The sequence below is a fragment of the Pelophylax lessonae genome, assembly GCF_965119305.1.
Source record: "Pelophylax lessonae genome assembly, chromosome: 11".
Lineage (NCBI taxonomy): Eukaryota > Metazoa > Chordata > Amphibia > Anura > Ranidae > Pelophylax > Pelophylax lessonae.
This window is the reverse complement of record NC_138778.1, coordinates 187,763,447-187,783,035: the sequence shown is the minus strand read 5'-3', so window position 1 is coordinate 187,783,035 and position 19,589 is coordinate 187,763,447. Positions and strand designations below refer to the sequence as shown.

Sequence of the window (19,589 nt, the reverse complement as noted above, 5' to 3'; positions counted from 1 at the left end):
AACTTGATCTATCGATTGATTTGGGTACAACCAACATACCGGATTTTCGTCATGCGATTACTACCAGCGGCAATAGCCAGTAGCAATAATTACTGTATTCTGCTGGTCGGGCTAGCGCCCCAGTGTCCCCCCCCCCCCCCCCACGAACGGGAGAACACAACAGCTTCACAAGAGGGAATAAAGCGAATTTCTTTCCTGCAACCTGTGGTCTGCCTAACAGTCAACAGGCAGGGCTATGCAACCACACCATTGTTGCAAGGTGAAAACAATAGAAAACCAAAATGCTATAGTATGTATTCATAACTTCCTAGGTGTTAGTAACAATCTGTAGTTATGCAGTGTGATAGTCCTGGCATGGCTTAGCATTGATATCAAATAGGTTTAGTGATTTTCAGGATAGCAGTAATGAGAGCGCCCAATAAAGAAATGCAAACATTCAGCTATTGGCATCAGGAATGGACACACTCATTAACTCTTCCACTTGATTCCATGTATCTGCGTCTACAAGGATGAAATCACATACCTTCTGCATAAAGTCTTTCTGCCAAGAATACGGCATCTCGGTATGCGTAGTGGTTCAGTGCTTGCCATATAGCAGCCTGGAGAAACAAAAGAAATTGAATGTCAGTTCAGTTATTTTGAGGAAACCCAGGTGTCCTTCATTGCATAGTTCTATTGGTCCAGCTTGGACCGGTGTAAGAATGCATCTCTCACAACTGAGGGACCGCTGTGGAAGGGGACAATCACTGTAGTAGACGGCTCTACTACAGTGATCGCTGCAATCTTCTAGGTCCTGTGACCAGCGGCTTCCCATCTGCATAGTGACCACAAGCTGTGCCTCTATTCATAAAATGACTTCTTGTTTAATAAAGAGGTCTATGATTGGATGAGATAGAGGGAGTGATGACATCACAAATCGCCACCTCATCCAGAGAACAGATTGCATCAATTAAAAAAAAAAAAAAATACAAGGCGATTTCTGAATAGCAGAGATCCGAGTGAGCCCCCCCCCTTCCCGGTTCACTATGCAGAAGGGAAGTCGCTTGGCACAGGACCCAGAAGACTGCAGTGATCAACATTGTGGTGCCGACTCCTGCAGTGGTTGTCAGCTTCAACAGCAGCTCCCCAGGTATGGAATACGCACACTTACCTTGGTCCAAGCTGGACCAATGTATATATGTAAGAAATATCATACTCTAACCTTAGCTTTAAAGCCCAACTGCACATTCCAAAAAAAAAAAAAAAAACAACATTATAATTGAGGGTTCTAAAATTAATCACACAGACAAATTAATCTTCAGCGGCTTTATACATACCTGTGGACAGAGCACTGAATTTTGTGCAAAGACTATAGCTGGCCATACACTAGCCGAAAAATTGTTCAAACTCATTTAAAAAAAAAACAAAAAACGAAAAATCGGCCGTGAGAGCAGACGATCGTGCCATCATGTAATGACCGAATTTCGAACGATAAATCGTTCAATGGACGTTTTGCGTTCAGTTTGTCACAAATGCCTAGTGCAAACAGTTCAGCTGGAAAACACAAACCTTTCAATTTATCGTTTGTTCGGCTGTTCCTTCGATTTTTCGGCTCTGAAAGGTGAAAAACGATTTTCTATTTGTTCCCATTAACTGGACGAAAAACCAACGATCGGAACAAATGACAGATTTTCAAATGATTTTTCAGCTAGTGTATGGCCAGCTTTATTGCAGCAGTCCGATGTGGCCCCCACTGAGTCCAAGCTAGAGCGCTCCAATTAGTGAAGCTCAGGTAAGGTGACGATTGAAGATCTCCAAGAAAACACTGACTGCACATCCGCTCAATCCTGCACAGTGCGATTACATCTAGAACCCTGAATTTAAATTCATATTTCTGAAGTACAGCTGAGTTTTGCATTTTTGCTATTTGCACCAAGGAAAATGAAAGTGAAGGAAGGGGTAGTAATCAAAAGTTTTAGATTACAGTCTTTGGCTACTATACATGGTTGGCACTCGTAATGATAGTATTCAGTATATGACTTTCCTCTTTTCCACTCTAGTTGCCTTTATTTTTCCTCACACCTACATGCCAGCCAAACTGTGCAGCAAAAGTGGAAGGCTTTGAGAAAAAATGGAAATGAAAGGGGTTTTCCCTCTCTTTTCAAAAGTGCACTTAGCAATTGATCAAAGTCAACTCTTAAAGAATAGGAATGACTGCTGACTTCGGGATTGAAGCTAACCATACAGGTTAGACATAATCTGATCAATAAGGGCCCATTTACACAGGCAGCCGTCAGAGGAGAAACTATCCCCATGCACACGGTGTGTGTGTACAGCTGCTGGCAGATCTGTGCCCTTTACACAAATCAATTGTTGGTGCTGCCATTGTGTACATGCAGCCGCTGTATTCCAATAGACATGAATGGGACTGCCTGCATGAGGATGAACAGAACACCTGTGTACGGGTGTTTGTGTATCTGCACAGGTGTACACTTAAAGTGGCTGTAAACATTTTTTTTTTTTTTAAACCAGCATGCCTATACTTACCTGCTCTGTGCAATAAATTTGCACAGCGTAGCAATGATGCCTTACCTGCTCTGTGCTATAAATTTGAACAGAGCAGCAATGATGCCTTACCTGCTCAGCTATAAATTTGCACAGAGCAGCAATGATGCTTTTCTTTAGGGGTCCCCCGCCAGTGCTCCAAGCCCCTCCTCTTCATGGGGTGCCCCCACGGGAAGCAGCTTTCCATGGGGGCATCTGTGCAGGCTCCCTCTTGAGTCCTGCTGTTGCATCCATTGACAGACAGCAGGACTTGGCCCTGCCCCTTGAGTCACAGCTTTTGATCGACAGCAGCGTGAGCCATCAATCTGTCCAATGAGGCGAGTGACAGCGGCTAGAGCATCTCGCTGTGCACACAGCTGGATCGGGCTCAGGTAAATGCATAGAATGCATTAAGGTGCAAAACCTTAAAGTGGTTGTAAAGTCAGAAGGTTTTTTCTCTTAATGCATTCTATGCATGAAGAGAAAAATTCCTTCTGTGTGCAGCAACCCTCCAATACTTACCCGAGCCCGATCTCTATCCAGTGAAGTTGCACAATGTCATATTGTATATTGGTCCAGTCTGGTTTTTCCCCCATCTAACCATTAGAGATACTTTAGCGGTCCTCCAGGCATATGACCTCTGATCTGCCATCCCCCAAGTCCATTTCTGGTAATTTTTTTTTTTAACCCTACCTTTAAAGTGGAACAATTAACAATATTTTGAATTCTTACGCTGCTAACATTAGTAAAATCGATAGGAAAGTATATTATATTTACTTGTTTTAAACTATTTTTACATTTCTTCAGTTACTTCCTGGTTTCCTGCCTAGGCAAATGATGTCATACATCCCAGGAGTCTTCAGGAGTGAAGGGGATTTACTCCGCTAAGCACACTCTTCTGCCTGCATGCTTGAGCCAAGGGCAGATGGATTCCAGTAAGTAAATGCTAAACAAATCATCTGTCCTTACTCAAGATGGCCATGGCCAGAAATGCTAGAGGGGTATTTTTCAAAGTGATTTCTTAAAGCGGTAGTATACCGCTTTTTGACACTTAACTACAGGTAAGCCTATAATAAGGCTTACCTGTAGGTATAATTAATATCTCCTAAACCGGCACGGTTTAGGAGATATTTGCACTGCATGCAGTCGCTCACGCAAGCGGCGCATGCGCTCTGAAGGTCCGGCGGACCTTTGCTTTCCATGCCAGGAGCTTGCCGGAAAATGACTCCCGCGTGCATGCGCGCGAGTGACGTCATCAGCCAATCACAGCGCCAGAGCCGCCGAACCCGGAAGAGACGCAGAGGGATCATGTCAGCTCCCACAGTGGTGTGCGGGGGTCAGTGTCAGGGCTTCGTTCTAAGGTAAGTAATACATAATGAGCTAGTTTGCGATGCATACATTTTTTTTTTTTTTTCAGGTTTACAACCACTTTAACCAAATAAACCATGGAGACATGGATGGATGGGGGAGGAAGGGGGGATTTGCTTTCAATATTAAAAATGATTTAAATAGTGTTTTTGTTTTGTGGTGCTCAGGTGCAATGACGATCCTCTTTAAAACCTTCGAGTTGATCTGGGGAGGTCTCCTCTTCCAGCCGCATTGGGCGAACTACCAGGACTAAGCAGCACCTATGTAATGACACGCAAGTGCCGCCGAGTTCTGGTGTACTGGGAGCCCAGCCTCTATGACGACACGCTCCCTGGATGAGGTGGGTTGTAAATGAGAAGCTGGGCTCACAGTAACTGGGCAAATGAACAGAGTGTTGTTTTGTCCTGAAAAAGGACCAATCGGTACTGGACAAAGGAGAAAGTCAGGGACAGGGTTGAAACTTGGAATTCACATTTGAATTGAATGGACCTTCCCAACAAACACCAAATTGACCGTTAGAACTTGATTTATTGGAGAAAAGATTTCCATCCTGCACCTTCAAAACATTTTCCCTCACTGCAATCAAAAACCAACATCGATCTGACCCCACTAATTAGAAATCAAACAAAAAACAGTCTTAAACCAAAAATCTACTGGTGTACGGCCAGTTTTCTTGGAGACTCCTCTATATAATAACATGGATATTTCTATTGGCCGATAATCCCAACGTAGTATTTGCTATTGTAACCTGACCATTTTGAAAAGAAGCCAGTACCATACTTGGCACTTGAACCTCTCCACTTCTTCTTAACATGTCCATGCAAGGACTCTTATTTGTTCTTTTACTTAAAAAAACAGTACACCGTTCCGGCATGTTAACTACACAAATGGATATCTCCACATTCATTTCAAAAGATTCCTTTAAGTCCAGCACCCTTCTATACTGATTTTTCTTAGCCATCTTGGTAAAGCGGCACTTTGCAAGCATTATTATTGGTCACCTATATCCAGAAAGAAGATGTACATGGTAGTGAAAGTTTTCAATGATTGATGTTGGGGAGGGAAAACCTTTGGAATACGTCAGAGGGTTTCTAATTTCAATTCTCCCAGCTGCTCTTGTCCTTTAGTCTTGATTCAAAAGTCATTTTTTCATTCTAATAATGCATCTGTAAAAGCATTTGTCCCTACTTATGTGTTTGGGGGTGGGGTTGTCGGGTTAGCTCTGTCACCGATCAAATGAATTATTTTTAAGTCATTTTATATTAATCCATATATTTATCTTTCATTAACAAAATGGCTGCTTTAATGTTCTGCCTAGGGAAGCGCCGATCCGACTTTTTTGGACCCGATACCTGGCGTTGAGAAACTGCCGATACCGGAACCGAGACGGAGCTACACACAAAGCAAGCAGCTGCAGTACAGAGCAAAGCCGCTGCTTCATGTGTACGGCTCCTCCATTCACAGGCGGAGTGCATCTGATATCACTCCGCCTGTGAGCCGGACCTATACAGGAAGAAGCGGCTCCCATCCCATACTACTACTGCACCTAGTAAGGGATGGCTGAGCCGTTACTCAGCAAAAACCGGATCGGTCAATGTTACCGATCCATCTAAAATGGCCATATCGGCGCTGATATCCGATCCGAATATCGGATCGGTGCATCCCTAGAAACTTCTGCCCAACTAGTTTTGGTCTTGATCCATGGAGTCCATAGTTTCATCTGTTATCAATCATGCCAGTCACAGCACACCAATACACTATGCTCCCTTACATCTGCATCATCTTCCCTGTTGTATCTTCTCTGCTCACAACCATGGTTCTCCCATTTCCACTGTCAAACCCCCCTCACCCATCCCTTCCACTTCTGCCATCAGCCCTCAAATCATTTCTTCCTTCTCGGTCATCCTCCAAAATTCCTTATCAGTTCTCCACCTTTTAACCAGCCATCTCAACCTGTGCTGCTAACTAGTTACTACACTAATCAACATTTTTCAAATTGTAGCACCTCACCCATCTGTCCATTCTCAGCCCTCTGGTCTGCTCCTGCCGCCAGCCCTCTGGTCTGCTCCTGCCGCCAGCCCTCTGGCCCGCTCCTGCTGCCAATTTCAGTCCACCCCTGCGGCTCACCTCTGCTACCAACCTAAGCCCTCTAACATAGGTTTTGCCTCTATTTTGTATCTCAGTGATTCTCATCCATTACCAAACCTTACATCTAACCTTCCACATTTGTCATACTAGATATGCCCACTTTTTTGGTTATAAACTAATAGTACCCCTTTGCTTTTTTACTAATCACCTGTCCAATCTAGCCAACTTCCCCCTACATATCCCACTCAAATTCTTACATTACTGTCATCTATATACTTTTTTTTATTTTTTTAAGAATAAAGCTTTATTAAACAGTTTTCACAGAGTACAAGTGGCAAATGTTGTTGGACCTCTATGGATTCCAAACTACGGTACTTGATATCTCTTTCCAAATTTTTTGACCAGACACACGTTTCACCCATGAGAATGCAATCGCTTATTTACTGTACCTCGATGGTATTCAGTTGCCAGAAAACAATCCTTTACCAAGTTCTTTGCTTATTTGCAGTTCTTTGCTTATTGTCAGTCATAATTGACTGTTTGGTTGGGGATAGGAGTTTGATGTCCCTTTTTGCGCTACTGGAATATTGATCATTGCTTTGATTTTATATGTATTCTGTTTGCACACAATCCTTTACCAAGGTTTACAGTTGTCCTTACAAATGTGTTCAGGGCAATCACTGTGGCCCTGCGTAGAATCTTAAGAGATTCTATGCAGGGCCATAGAATCTAACCAAGCTGACCAAAAATATGTCTAGTTACAGTTTACTGTACTTATCTTTGCCCTGAAGACGGGTTACAGCCTTCCAACCCAGCAAACATTACAGATATTGTTTCACTGTTATCAAAATGGTGGATAAAAAAAAAAAAAAAAAAAAACTACCAATATAGGATTCCACCAGTGCAATAGTCACTCTACAGACACCCTGGACTGTGGGCAATAATGAAGACTTCCTCATTACATGAAGTGTTGCTTCTGTTAAAAACAGATGGGCTTGCATTGCCCAAGCATGAATCTTCATGCCTTTGTTGGTGAGGAGCATCCAAGAAAATAGCAATCAGGCAGAGATATCAAACAAAACAATTCACCATTTTCAGTGATCTGTCAGCCGAGCTCTTCGGAGGGGACAACATTATTTCCAGCCAAAACCTTCCAGATTGATCATTTTGAGTCTATATCCACCTTAAAGTATAGAAAGTCATAAAAGCATAGACTGGTTTTGCTTATGAACGCATATTTCTGCCTTTACAGGAGGGCTTGACAAATTTGCTTTGAATCTAGGAGCCAGCTAAAAAAGTTTGGAGCCAGTTTTTTTCTAACAAAGCTTTATTTTCAATGACAAAACCCCTTCTCTTATGTGGGCTGAAAAAAGCCCATGTGCCAGGACACCATTTCTAATCGCCATGGCGACCCGGGATTCATCAAGCCTGCTTTGCAGTGTATGAGGGGTAAGATGGGATGGGCAGCGAAACCAGATACCTCCTGTGTTCTCCTAATAAAATAACAAAAAGAGGAATTGGCGAGAAGTATCCAGTATTTGCAATCAGTCAGTCATGCCAAAACATCTCCAGTTCCCACCAAGCCCTTCCAGACTGGCCAAGAACCATCTCACATCTACATCCACCATAAGACAAAGTTTATAAAACCCATCCACTCACATTGCTCCAGCATTCACTTTGTACAACTCTGCAGCAAGGGTGGGGGTGATCCACCAGGAGTATCCAACAAGGTTAACCAGTGATGTCTCATCTTCAACCAAACCCTTCCAGATTGGCCAAAAATCATCTAATCTCTGTAATAAGTTTAAGACATTGTTTATGTCAACCTGCTTTTGAGGAGCGTCCCCTGGCACAGAGAGCAAGAAGATGCCATGTTATAGGTCATGAATATCTATTTTACCCTGGCTAATTACAAGAAGGTTCATTGCCACTGATGTGGGCTGGGGAAGAGGATATAAATTCTGAAGTTTCCTTCATCCCAGGCTTGGCCTGGAGAGGATGCCAATGTGAGGGATCCAGCTGTGGCCTTCCAGGTCTGCTGTCTAGGGAGTATGTGAAGAATCTAGATGTCCTATACCGCAAGGATTGGGAATGGTTCTAGGCTAAGGCCTGAAACATCGGAATATGGTAAAGTGGACCAACTTCTGGAAAGCTTGTCCAGCCCATTGCTAGTTGCCACATAAAGCCACGCAACAAGAGTGCCAGTCTTGAGTTAAAGCAGACCTCCCCACCAAAGTGGTAAAAAAAAAACAAAAAACAGTGGACTTGTACCTCCAGGTAAGCTTACAATCAAGATTACCTGTAGATACAAAGAATCTCTCAAATGTGTACAGTTTAGGAGATAGTCGCATCAGCAATAGCTGATGACTTCACCTGCACATGCGTATCGACACTCTACTCTAGCACGCAGTATTCGGTAAAATGCAGCGCACTGTGGCTCCTGCGTGGTAATGATGTCATCACAACCCGGCTGTGCCTATTGCAGGAGCCTGCAAACGCGGAAGGAAGACCGAGTGGTGGTGGAGGCCCGGCAGCAATGACAGAAGGGGGCTTGGTTTCAAAAGGTAAGTTTGTCCGGCATGTCCGGACGAGAGCCAAGGCGGATGTATTTCTCCTGGATGGCCAATTCAGCCACAGTAATCCGGCAACAGTTGGCTTCAGACTCCAGCGGCGCGCTGCCATCTCGACGCCACCGGTCCCAATTCTCTGCCATTCTTGCTGGAAACAGTCTACCGAGCCTGCATGTCTACCCCACCTGTTCCTTCGACTTCAATGCTATTCTGGATAATTTGCTTCCCCACTAAGAGCTGTCCTTCCGGAAATTTGGCAGTGGAAGCATCTGGGGCTCCAGATTTATTCTCATCAGGTTCTCATATCGATTTAATGATTGGATCAGCCTCGGCCCTCTCCTGTGTGTGCTTGGCCTACCTCCCGGCAAGTCTTAGACCACTCCCCTCTCGAACTTATCTTTGGGTAAGAGCCGAGAACCAGGATGTTGGAGACTGGCGCCCCCAAGGTTCAGGAAATGGTATTTCCTACAATGTCTGAGTTTTGGAAGAACAATGAGGATTTCACCTCCCTTGATGTGGTGTGGGAGGCATGCAAAGCTCATGCTAGAGTTTAATACATTTCCTCTATTATAGCCCTGTGCTCGGATTTTGCCTCACAGACCACTTAACTGGAACAACGCGAGTGGGAGGTCTCAATGGCTTTTGCAGAGGATCCGACTCCTGAATAATTCTCGGGCCTGTTGCAGATTAGTAGGGAGCTCAGGCTCCACTACACCTCCTTGGTACCTGGCTGCCAAAGTGTTTGAATTAGGCAATAAAAATGCTAGCCAATTTAGTAGCAGAATATTCCTATCAAACTGATTCCTGGGATACAGTCTCCTGCGGGGGGGGGGGGGGGGGGGGGTTTGGTTACAGACCCAGGGGGCATCCTAAGGGGATTTCATCAGTTCTACAATATGGAATATGCTGCATCAGGATTCCCCTCTGGACCCAAATAGGTCCCTGCTGGATTTCCTGGGAGACATACATTTTCCGCTTTTCTCTGCTGAGTATAGGGAGGTACTTGACAAACTCCTATCACTCTTGGAGATGGAGGCTGGTATCCAATCCTTCTCCAATCTTAAATCCCCAGGGCCAGATGGTCTGCCAGGAGAGTGGTACAAAGCCCATATGGCCCTATGCTACAAAAACTTTATGCTCATTGTTTGGAGGGTGGACAATTACCAGATAGTATAGATCAGACACATATTGTGCTATTGCCCAAGTCTGGCAAAGATATAATGCAATGATCTTCCTATAGACCCATGTCACTTCTGAATTGCAACCTAAAGATCCTCACTAAAGCCCTAGCCAACAGGATAATGCATGGGTTACCATCAATTATCAACATTGACCAAACTAGCTTCATGCCTGGCAAATCCCCTGATGTGAATATCCACAGGGTATATCCTCGGCAGTCTTGGTAGCCTTTGATATCAAAAAGGCTTTTGATACAGTCCAATGGGGTTACTTGATGCAGGTGTTAGAGCTTTTTTGTTTCGGTCCGTTCTTTCGGAAGTGGATCGAGATATTATACAAAGTCCCTGTAGCTAGCATTAGGCTGAATAGAAAGTTATCTCCCTTTCAGATCCAGAAAGGGACAAGGCAGGGGTGCCCTCTTTCCCCTGCCTTGTTCGCACTGGCCATGGAACTGTTGGCAAAGGCATAAAGGGCATCCGAAAAGGTAGCTGGGATTCAGGTGGGCTCCGTTGTAGACAAGGTAGCACTCTATGCAGAGGATTTAGTTCTTTGTACGGGACCCTATGAGACTCTCCGTAATCTCCTCTACAGGGGTCTGAGAATCTCTCACCCGCCCCTTAAAGCCGCTATGAGGGCAGTTATTAAGGCCTGGCATGCTGTCATTACTAAGCCAAATATAGTGAGGGGTAAAAGGGCCCCATCAACTCTGCTTTGGTTCAATCCCATGCTACCAGAATTTAATTCCTTACCAGACCCCGGTCTTTGGGCTGCTAAAGGAATCTGATATCTTTCAGATATTTGTGATTGGAGTGCACAATTTACGTTTGATAGGTTGAAAAATAAAATTTACACTGCCTAATGCGTTCTTCCGATTCCTGTAACTCCAACATGCCTATGCAGCGCAATTCGGGTCCTCATTTAAATTGGAGGACGATTTGGAGGTTCTTCTCTGGGATGACGCTCTCAAAAAAACACTTTCTGTGATCTACAAGTCACTACTTCCCTCCGTTCATGTGGGACTAGATGCCCTACTAACTGGGTGGAGTTCGGAGGAGCGGGTGGGTGGGGGGAGGGGATACTCCCCAGAAATGTCACCCCAATGATGGAGCAGAGGATGACCAACGATGGCCAAGTATGAATATGCTGGGGGGAGAGGAGATTAATGGCTTCCCCCAATTATATAGCTCATGTACTATGGGCCTTCTCCTCCAATAGGACCCCCTCATTCCATACAACCTCTTCATCCCATAGGACCCCTTTTATCCCATAAGGGCCCCTTCATTCTATAGGGTCCTTCTTCCTATGAATAAAAATAAAAAAATAGGATCATCCTCCTCCTCCGATTTTCTATGTTTTGTGTGAAGTGGTAACACACTGAATGTTGGCAGCCGGATATTTACACACTTTATATTTTGTAGTTAAATCAATTTTAAAACTGCTCCGATTTGTTTATTTAGATGACTTCTTCCTATGGGGCCTCCAATAAGGGCTCCTTCTTCCTCTAGGGCCCCCTTTATTCCAATATGATTCTTCTTTCTATAGGGCCCCCTACAACTCCTTCATCCTATAGGGCCTCTTCTTTCCATAGGGTCCTTCTTATAGAACCCCCCTTATCCCATAAGGGCCTCTTCTTACTATAGGGACCCCTTGATTCCATACAACCCCTCATCCCATAGGGTCCCTTCTATAGGGCCCCCTTCATCCCATAGTGTCCTTCCTATAGGGCTGCATACAGCCCCTTCATCATATAGGGACCTCCTTCTTATAGAGCCCCCTACATCCCATACACCCCATTCATTCCATAGGGTCCTTCTTCCAATAGGGCCCCCTTCATCCTATAGAACCCCTTCATTCCATGCAAACCCTTCGTCCCATAGGGTCCTCCTTACAATAGGGCCCCCCTTCATCCTATAGAACCCCTTCATTCCATACAACCCCTTCGTCCCATAGGGTCCTCCTTACAATAGGGCCCCCCTTCATCCTAAAGAACCCCTTCATTCCATAGGGTCCTTCTTCCTATAGGACCCCCTGCATTCCATACAACCCCTACATCCCATAGGGTCCTTCTTCCAATAGGGCCCCCTTCCACCTATAGTGTCCTTTCTATAGGGACGCATACAGCCCCTTCATCCTATAGAGAGCTCCTTCTTATAGAGCCCCCTACATCCCATAGGGTCCCCTTCATCCAATAGAACCTCTTCATTCCATACAACCCATTCGTCCCATAGGGTCCTTCTTCCTATAGGACCCCTTTATCCCATACAGTCCTCCTTCCTTTAGGAAGAAGAACCATATGAGATGAAGGGGTCCCAAAAGGAAGGAGGACTGTATGGGATTAAGGTGTCCTATAGGAAGAAGGACCCTATGGGATGAAGGGGTCCCATAGGAGGTCCTTATTGGATGAAGGGGCTGTATGCGGCCCTATAGGAAGGACACTATGGGATGAGTGGGGTTGTATGGGGCCCTATAGGAAGGACCCTATGGAATGAATGGGGTCCTATGGGATGAAGGGGGTCATATAGGAAGGACCCTATAAGATGAATGGGGTCCTATGGGAGCCCTTCATCCCATAGGGTCCTTCCTATAGGGCCCCATACAACCCCATTCATCCCATAGTGTCCTTCCTATAGGGTCGCATACAGCCCCTTCATCCTATAAGGACCTCCTATGGGACCCCTTCATCCCATAGGGTCCTTCCAATAGGGCCCCATACAACCCCATAGTGTCCTTCCTATAGGGTCGCATACAGCCCCTTCATCCTATAAGGACCTCCTATGGGACCCCTTCATCCCATAGGGTCATTCCTATAGGGCCCCATACAACCCCATTCATCCCATAGTGTCCTTCCTATAGGGTCGCATACAGCCCCTTCATCCTATAAGGACCTCCTTATAGAGCCCCCTACATTCCATGGGGTCCTTTCTATAGGGCCCCCTTCATCTCACAGGGTCCTTCTTCCTATAGGACCCCCTTCATCCCATACAGTGCTGCTTCCTTTGGGCCGCTTCATCCTATAGGACCCGCTTATCTTATAGGGTCCTTCCTATAGGGCCCCATTCATCCTATAGGGTCCTCCTTCCTATAGGACCCCTTCATCCCATAGGGTCCTTTCTATAGGGCCCCATACAACCCCATTCATCCTATAGGGTCCTCCTTCCTATAGAGCCCCCTACATACCATACAACCCCTTTATTCCATAGGGCCCCCTTCATTCCATAGTGTCTTTTTATAGGACCCCCCAGCAATCACTTTATCCCAAAGGGGCCCCCTACTTCCTACAGGGCCCCCTTCATTCCATAGGGGCCCTTCTTCCCACAGGGGCCTCTGCATACCCTGGCCCCTGGTTGTCTTGTATCCCCCAGTTCTGTCATTCTTCCTCCAGTCGGGGCCCCAGCCTCCCTCTCCCTCCCGGGGCCCCTGGTGTCCCCCTGTCACCTGTCCCCCTATGACTAGGCCCGAAGCCTGGCTCTGCATTATGCGGCTGTGCCGGGCCGGTGGGTTACCTGGACGGGTTCCTGCAGCACCGTCATCCTCCGGCCTCCCTCGTCCGCTCCGGGGACCTCTCTGCCTGTCGGCTGCTCTCAGGACGTCACACGGGCGGCTCCGGCTCATTTAAACTCACAGCGACCGTTACCGGGGAGGCCGCCGGAGATAGCCGAGTTTTGCCGGACGCGGCCGAAGAGCTGTCGGAGTGGAGGGGGGCGGGAGACGTCGAGCAGTGACGGAAAAGAACGAGCGCGGCCGAAGATGTGTGCAGTGTCCGGAAAGAGCCGAGCGGGGGCGGAAAGAGCCGAGCGGGGGCGGAAAGAGCCGAAGTGCGCCGCGCTGCGTCCGGAAGTAAAATAGGTTCCATACCTAGGTGCAAGAGGAGGTGGGCGCAGCTCCACCTAGCGGTCATACTGAGCGAAGCATTAAAAGTGGACTGCAGGGAAGAGTGCACATGAACTACGAATGCAGAAATACAACACGAAAAAAACTTTTATGTAAAAAATATCAGTAATATTGTTAAATAAATAAAAATCATTGTATGGTATATATATATATATATATATATATATATATATATATATATATATATATATATATATATATATATATACCATACATTGAGTAATTTTTTTTAACAATACATTTTTTTTAACAATATATGTACAGTATCTCACAAAAGTGAGTACACCCCTCACATTTTTGCAAATATTTTATTCTATCTTTTCATGTGACAACGCTGAAGAAATGACACTTTGCTACAATGTAAAGTAGTGAGTGTACAGCTTGTATAACAGTGTAAATTTTCTGTTCCTTCAAAATAACTCAACACACAGCCATTCATGTCTAAACCGCTGGCAACAAAAGTGAGTACACCCCTAAGATAAAATGTCCAAACTGGGCCAATTAGCCATTTTTCCTCCCCGGTGTCATGTGACTCGTTAGTAGGGTTGAGCGAACACCTAGATGTCCGTGTTCGACGGGTTCGGCCGAACTTTAAAAAAAAGTCCGGGTCCGTGTCCCGGACTTTTACCGAACTTTTCCCGGACACCGAACCCCATTGAAGTCAATGGGGACCCGAACTTTAAGGCACTAAAATGGCTCTAAAACACCAAAGGAAAGGGCTAGAGTGCTGCAAATGGCAGCAAAACGTAATTAAGAGCATGGCAAGTGCTCTGCAAACAAATGTGGATAGGGAAATAACTTAAAACAACAAAAAAAAACAGAAAAATAAAACAATGTTCTTCTTCATCTCTGAAGGACGAGGCCCATATGGAGTAGGAGGGAGGTTAAGGTGGTGGTGGATGTGGCGGTGACATAGGCGTGCGCACAGGGTGTGCTGGGTGTGCCTGGGCACACCCTAATCACCTAGGGCACATAGCATTGCCAGTGAGGAGATGGGAAAGATCTCCCTGGGACCTGCTCTGCTCTATTTCTCCTTGCCTACAGGTACATGGCCCCGATACATTACTCTCCCTGCTGGCAAACACATGCATGTGTATTTCAACTTTGGGGTGCACACCTTAATGCAATAGGCTGCGCACACCTATGGGCGGTGTAGGTGGAAGCGGCGGTGGAGGAGGACCAGGGCCGGATTAACAGCATCATGGGCTTGGTGCTGAGGATTTTGAAGGGCCTTAGGGCCGTGCCTTGCCATGCACCCAGAGGAGGAAGGGTGCAGCCATGCATGCCTAATTCAACATGGGATGCTGTCTCTGAAGCCCATAAACACATCCATGCATCGCCAACTGTCCCTCCTTGTCCGGCCTTCACGCTGTGTGGGGAGGTTCTGAGGGTGCTGCCTGGGGAAGCGAGCATAGAAGCCAGACTTCTGTGTTTACAAGTGACAGAAGAGCGGTAACAGTGAATATGGCCAACCCGGGGCCTATATAAAAGGTAGGGGCCTGGAGCTGCAGCTCCAATAGCCCCTACATTAATCTGGCCCTGAGGAGGAGGACGAGGTAGCCAACACTGCTTCTTTTCACAAATTTTAAATGAGGGTACACCCCAAAAGAGTGAGAAAGAGCAAAAATGGAACAATGGGTGGGTAAGGTCGGTATCCATTGCTATTCTGCATAAGGTACGGAAAAGTCCCGTGGGATCCATGCCTGGTTCATTTTAATGAACGTGAGCTTGTCCACATTGTCTCTGGACAGGCGGCTGCGCTTGTCTGTTATAACGCCCCCAGCCGTGCTAAATACCCGTTCAGATAATACACTGGCTGCAGGGCACGCCAGCACCTCCAAGGCGTAAAGGGCAAGCTCAGGCCATGTGCCCAATTTGGAGACCCAGAAGTTGAAGGGGGCAGACCCGTCATTCACTACATGTAGGCGTGTGCACACATACTGCTCCACCATGTTGGTAAAATGCTGCCTCCTGCTAAGACGTTCCATCTGAGCTGCTGGTGCTGCTGTTTGTTGTGGCGTGCTGACAAAGCTTTTCCACATTTCGGCCATGCTAACCCTGCCTTCTGAGGTGCTGGCGGTGCCCTGGTTGCGTTGGCGACCTCCTCCTCCTCCTCCTCTGCCTTGTGCTTCCACTGTGGCCCCGCTGTCAGATGGGAATGCCAGCAGCATGGCGTCTACCAGCGTGCGCTTGTACTCGCGCATCTTGCGATCGCGCTCCAGTGAGTGAATTAAGGACGGTACGTTGTCCTTGTAACGGGGATCCAGCAGCGTGGCCACCCAGTAATCAGCACAAGTTAGAATGTGGGCAACTCGGCGGTCGTTGTGGAGACACTGCAGCATGTAATCGCTCATGTGTGCCAGGCTGCCCAGAGGCAACGAAAGGCTGTCCTCTGTGGGAGGTGTATGGTCCGTGTCCTCTGTATCCCCCCAGCCACGCACCAGTGATGGCCATGAGCTGGCCTGGGTGCCACCCTGCTGTGAACATGGTTCCATCTCCTCCTCCAGCTCCTCCTCCTCCTCATCCTCCTCATCCTCCAGAACTGTGCCCCTGCTGGACAATGGCGTCCCTGGCGTTTGCGTGTGCAGGAACCCACCCTCGGAGCCCCTTGCGAATGACTGCCCTGAAAGCCTTGGAAATGTTACCTCTTCATCCTCCTCCTCCTCCTCATCCTGTGCCACATCCTCTTCCATCATCGCCCGAATTGTTTTTTCAAGGAGGCATAGAAGTGGGATAGTTAAGCTGAGAACGGCGTCATTGCCACTGGCCATGTTGGTGGAGTACTCAAAACAGCGCAACAAGGCACACAGGTCTCGCATGGAGGCCCAGTTAAATTAAATAGCGGAATAGAAAATATGATCCAAAAAAAGTGTATGTATATCACACGTACACAACCACACTAGGCCCCAATTACTATTGTTTGTACCCCTAAAAGGCTAGATGAGGAGTAGGGGGAGTATGGAACAGGCAGCACCCTCAAACCTTCAGAAGTATGAGATGAACCCCAACAACTTGGAAAGGTGGATCTCTCTCACACGTACCGACACAGACTATCCCGCAATTCAATTGATCCTCAAAGGTTTTTATTGAATAGCGGAATAGGAAATATGATCAAAAAAAGTGTATGTATCTCGCACGTACACAACCACACTAGGCCCCAATTACTATTGTTTGTACCCCTAAAAGGCTAGATGAGGAGTAGGGGGGGTATGGAACAGGCAGCACCCTCAAACCTTCAGAAGTATGAGATGAACCCCAACAACTTGGAAAGGTGGATCTCTCTCACACGTACCGACACAGACTATCCCGCAATTCAATTGATCCTCAAAGGTTTTTATTGAATAGCGGAATAGGAAATATGATCAAAAAAAGTGTATGTATCTCGCACGTACACAACCACACTAGGCCCCAATTACTATTGTTTGTACCCCTAAAAGGCTAGATGAGGAGTAGGGGGGGTATGGAACAGGCAGCACCCTCAAACCTTCAGAAGTATGAGATGAACCCCAACAACTTGGAAAGGTGGATCTCTCTCACACGTACCGACACAGACTATCCCGCAATTCAATTGATCCTCAAAGGTTTTTATTGAATAGCGGAATAGGAAATATGATCAAAAAAAGTGTATGTATCTCGCACGTACACAACCACACTAGGCCCCAATTACTATTGTTTGTACCCCTAAAAGGCTAGATGAGGAGTAGGGGGGGTATGGAACAGGCAGCACCCTCAAACCTTCAGAAGTATGAGATGAACCCCAACAACTTGGAAAGGTGGATCTCTCTCACACGTACCGACACAGACTATCCCGCAATTCAATTGATCCTCAAAGGTTTTTATTGAATAGCGGAATAGGAAATATGATCAAAAAAAGTGTATGTATCTCGCACGTACACAACCACACTAGGCCCCAATTACTATTGTTTGTACCCCTAAAAGGCTAGATGAGGAGTAGGGGGGGTATGGAACAGGCAGCACCCTCAAACCTTCAGAAGTATGAGATGAACCCCAACAACTTGGAAAGGTGGATCTCTCTCACACGTACCGACACAGACTATCCCGCAATTCAATTGATCCTCAAAGGTTTTTATTGAATAGCGGAATAGGAAATATGATCAAAAAAAGTGTATGTATCTCGCACGTACACAACCACACTAGGCCCCAATTACTATTGTTTGTACCCCTAAAAGGCTAGATGAGGAGTAGGGGGGGTATGGAACAGGCAGCACCCTCAAACCTTCAGAAGTATGAGATGAACCCCAACAACTTGGAAAGGTGGATCTCTCTCACACGTACCGACACAGACTATCCCGCAATTCAATTGATCCTCAAAGGTTTTTATTGAATAGCGGAATAGGAAATATGATCAAAAAAAGTGTATGTATCTCGCACGTACACAACCACACTAGGCCCCAATTACTATTGTTTGTACCCCTAAAAGGCTAGATGAGGAGTAGGGGGGGTATGGAACAGGCAGCACCCTCAAACCTTCAGAAGTATGAGATGAACCCCAACAACTTGGAAAGGTGGATCTCTCTCACACGTACCGACACAGACTATCCCGCAATTCAATTGATCCTCAAAGGTTTTTATTGAATAGCGGAATAGGAAATATGATCAAAAAAAGTGTATGTATCTCGCACGTACACAACCACACTAGGCCCCAATTACTATTGTTTGTACCCCTAAAAGGCTAGATGAGGAGTAGGGGGGGTATGGAACAGGCAGCACCCTCAAACCTTCAGAAGTATGAGATGAACCCCAACAACTTGGAAAGGTGGATCTCTCTCACACGTACCGACACAGACTATCCCGCAATTCAATTGATCCTCAAAGGTTTTTATTGAATAGCGGAATAGGAAATATGATCAAAAAAAGTGTATGTATCTCGCACGTACACAACCACACTAGGCCCCAATTACTATTGTTTGTACCCCTAAAAGGCTAGGAGTAGGGGGAGTATGGAACAGGCAGCACCCTCAAACCTTCAGAAGTATGAGATGAACCCCAACAACTTGGAAAGGTGGATCTCTCTCACACGTACCAACACAGACTATCCCCCAATTTAACTGATCCCCAAAGGTTTTTGATTAAATAGCGGAATAGAAAATATGATCCCAAAAAAGTGTATGTATATCACACGTACACAACCACACTAGGCCCCAATTACTATTGTTTGTACCCCTAAAAGGCTAGGAGTAGGGGGAGTATGGAACAGGCAGCACCCTCAAACCTTCAGAAGTATGAGATGAACCTCAACAACTTGGAAAGGTGGATCTCTCTCACACGTACCAACACAGACTATCCCCCAATTTAACTGATCCCCAAAGGTTTTTGATTAAATAGCGGAATAGAAAATATGATCCCAAAAAAGTGTATGTATATCACACGTACACAACCACACTAGGCCCCAATTACTATTGTTTGTACCCCTAAAAGGCTAGGAGTAGGGGGAGTATGGAACAGGCAGCACCCTCAAACCTTCAGAAGTATGAGATGAACCCCAACAACTTGGAAAGGTGGATCTCTCTCACACGTACCAACACAGACTATCCCCCAATTTAACTGATCCCCAAAGGTTTTTGATTAAATAGCGGAATAGAAAATATGATCCCAAAAAAGTGTATGTATATCACACGTACACAACCACACTAGGCCCCAATTACTATTGTTTGTACCCCTAAAAGGCTAGGAGTAGGGGGAGTATGGAACAGGCAGCACCCTCAAACCTTCAGAAGTATGAGATGAACCCCAACAACTTGGAAAGGTGGATCTCTCTCACACGTACCAACACAGACTATCCCCCAATTTAACTGATCCCCAAAGGTTTTTGATTAAATAGCGGAATAGAAAATATGATCCCAAAAAAGTGTATGTATATCACACGTACACAACCACACTAGGCCCCAATTACTATTGTTTGTACCCCTAAAAGGCTAGGAGTAGGGGGAGTATGGAACAGGCAGCACC

The 19,589-nt window shown here is 46.1% G+C and overlaps 1 protein-coding gene across 3 annotated transcripts in view; it reads right to left on the bottom strand.

Moving 5' to 3' along the window:
- Positions 1–13,489, bottom strand: part of CDC27 (cell division cycle 27) — a 63,261-nt gene extending 49,772 nt beyond the window's left edge. Inside the window, exons 1-2 of one of the 3 annotated variants that reach the window (XM_082271991.1) lie at positions 13,232–13,487; positions 524–599 (exon numbers count right to left, since the gene is read on the bottom strand). In XM_082271991.1, the coding sequence (XP_082128117.1) occupies positions 524–599; positions 13,232–13,258 (103 nt within the window). In that variant the 5' untranslated portion in view covers positions 13,259–13,487. Of the gene's footprint in view, positions 1–523; positions 600–13,231 lie in introns of all 3 variants that reach the window. The other 2 variants (XM_082271990.1, XM_082271992.1) reach the window with 2 other exon arrangements.
- Positions 13,490–19,589: the final 6,100 nt, after the last annotated feature.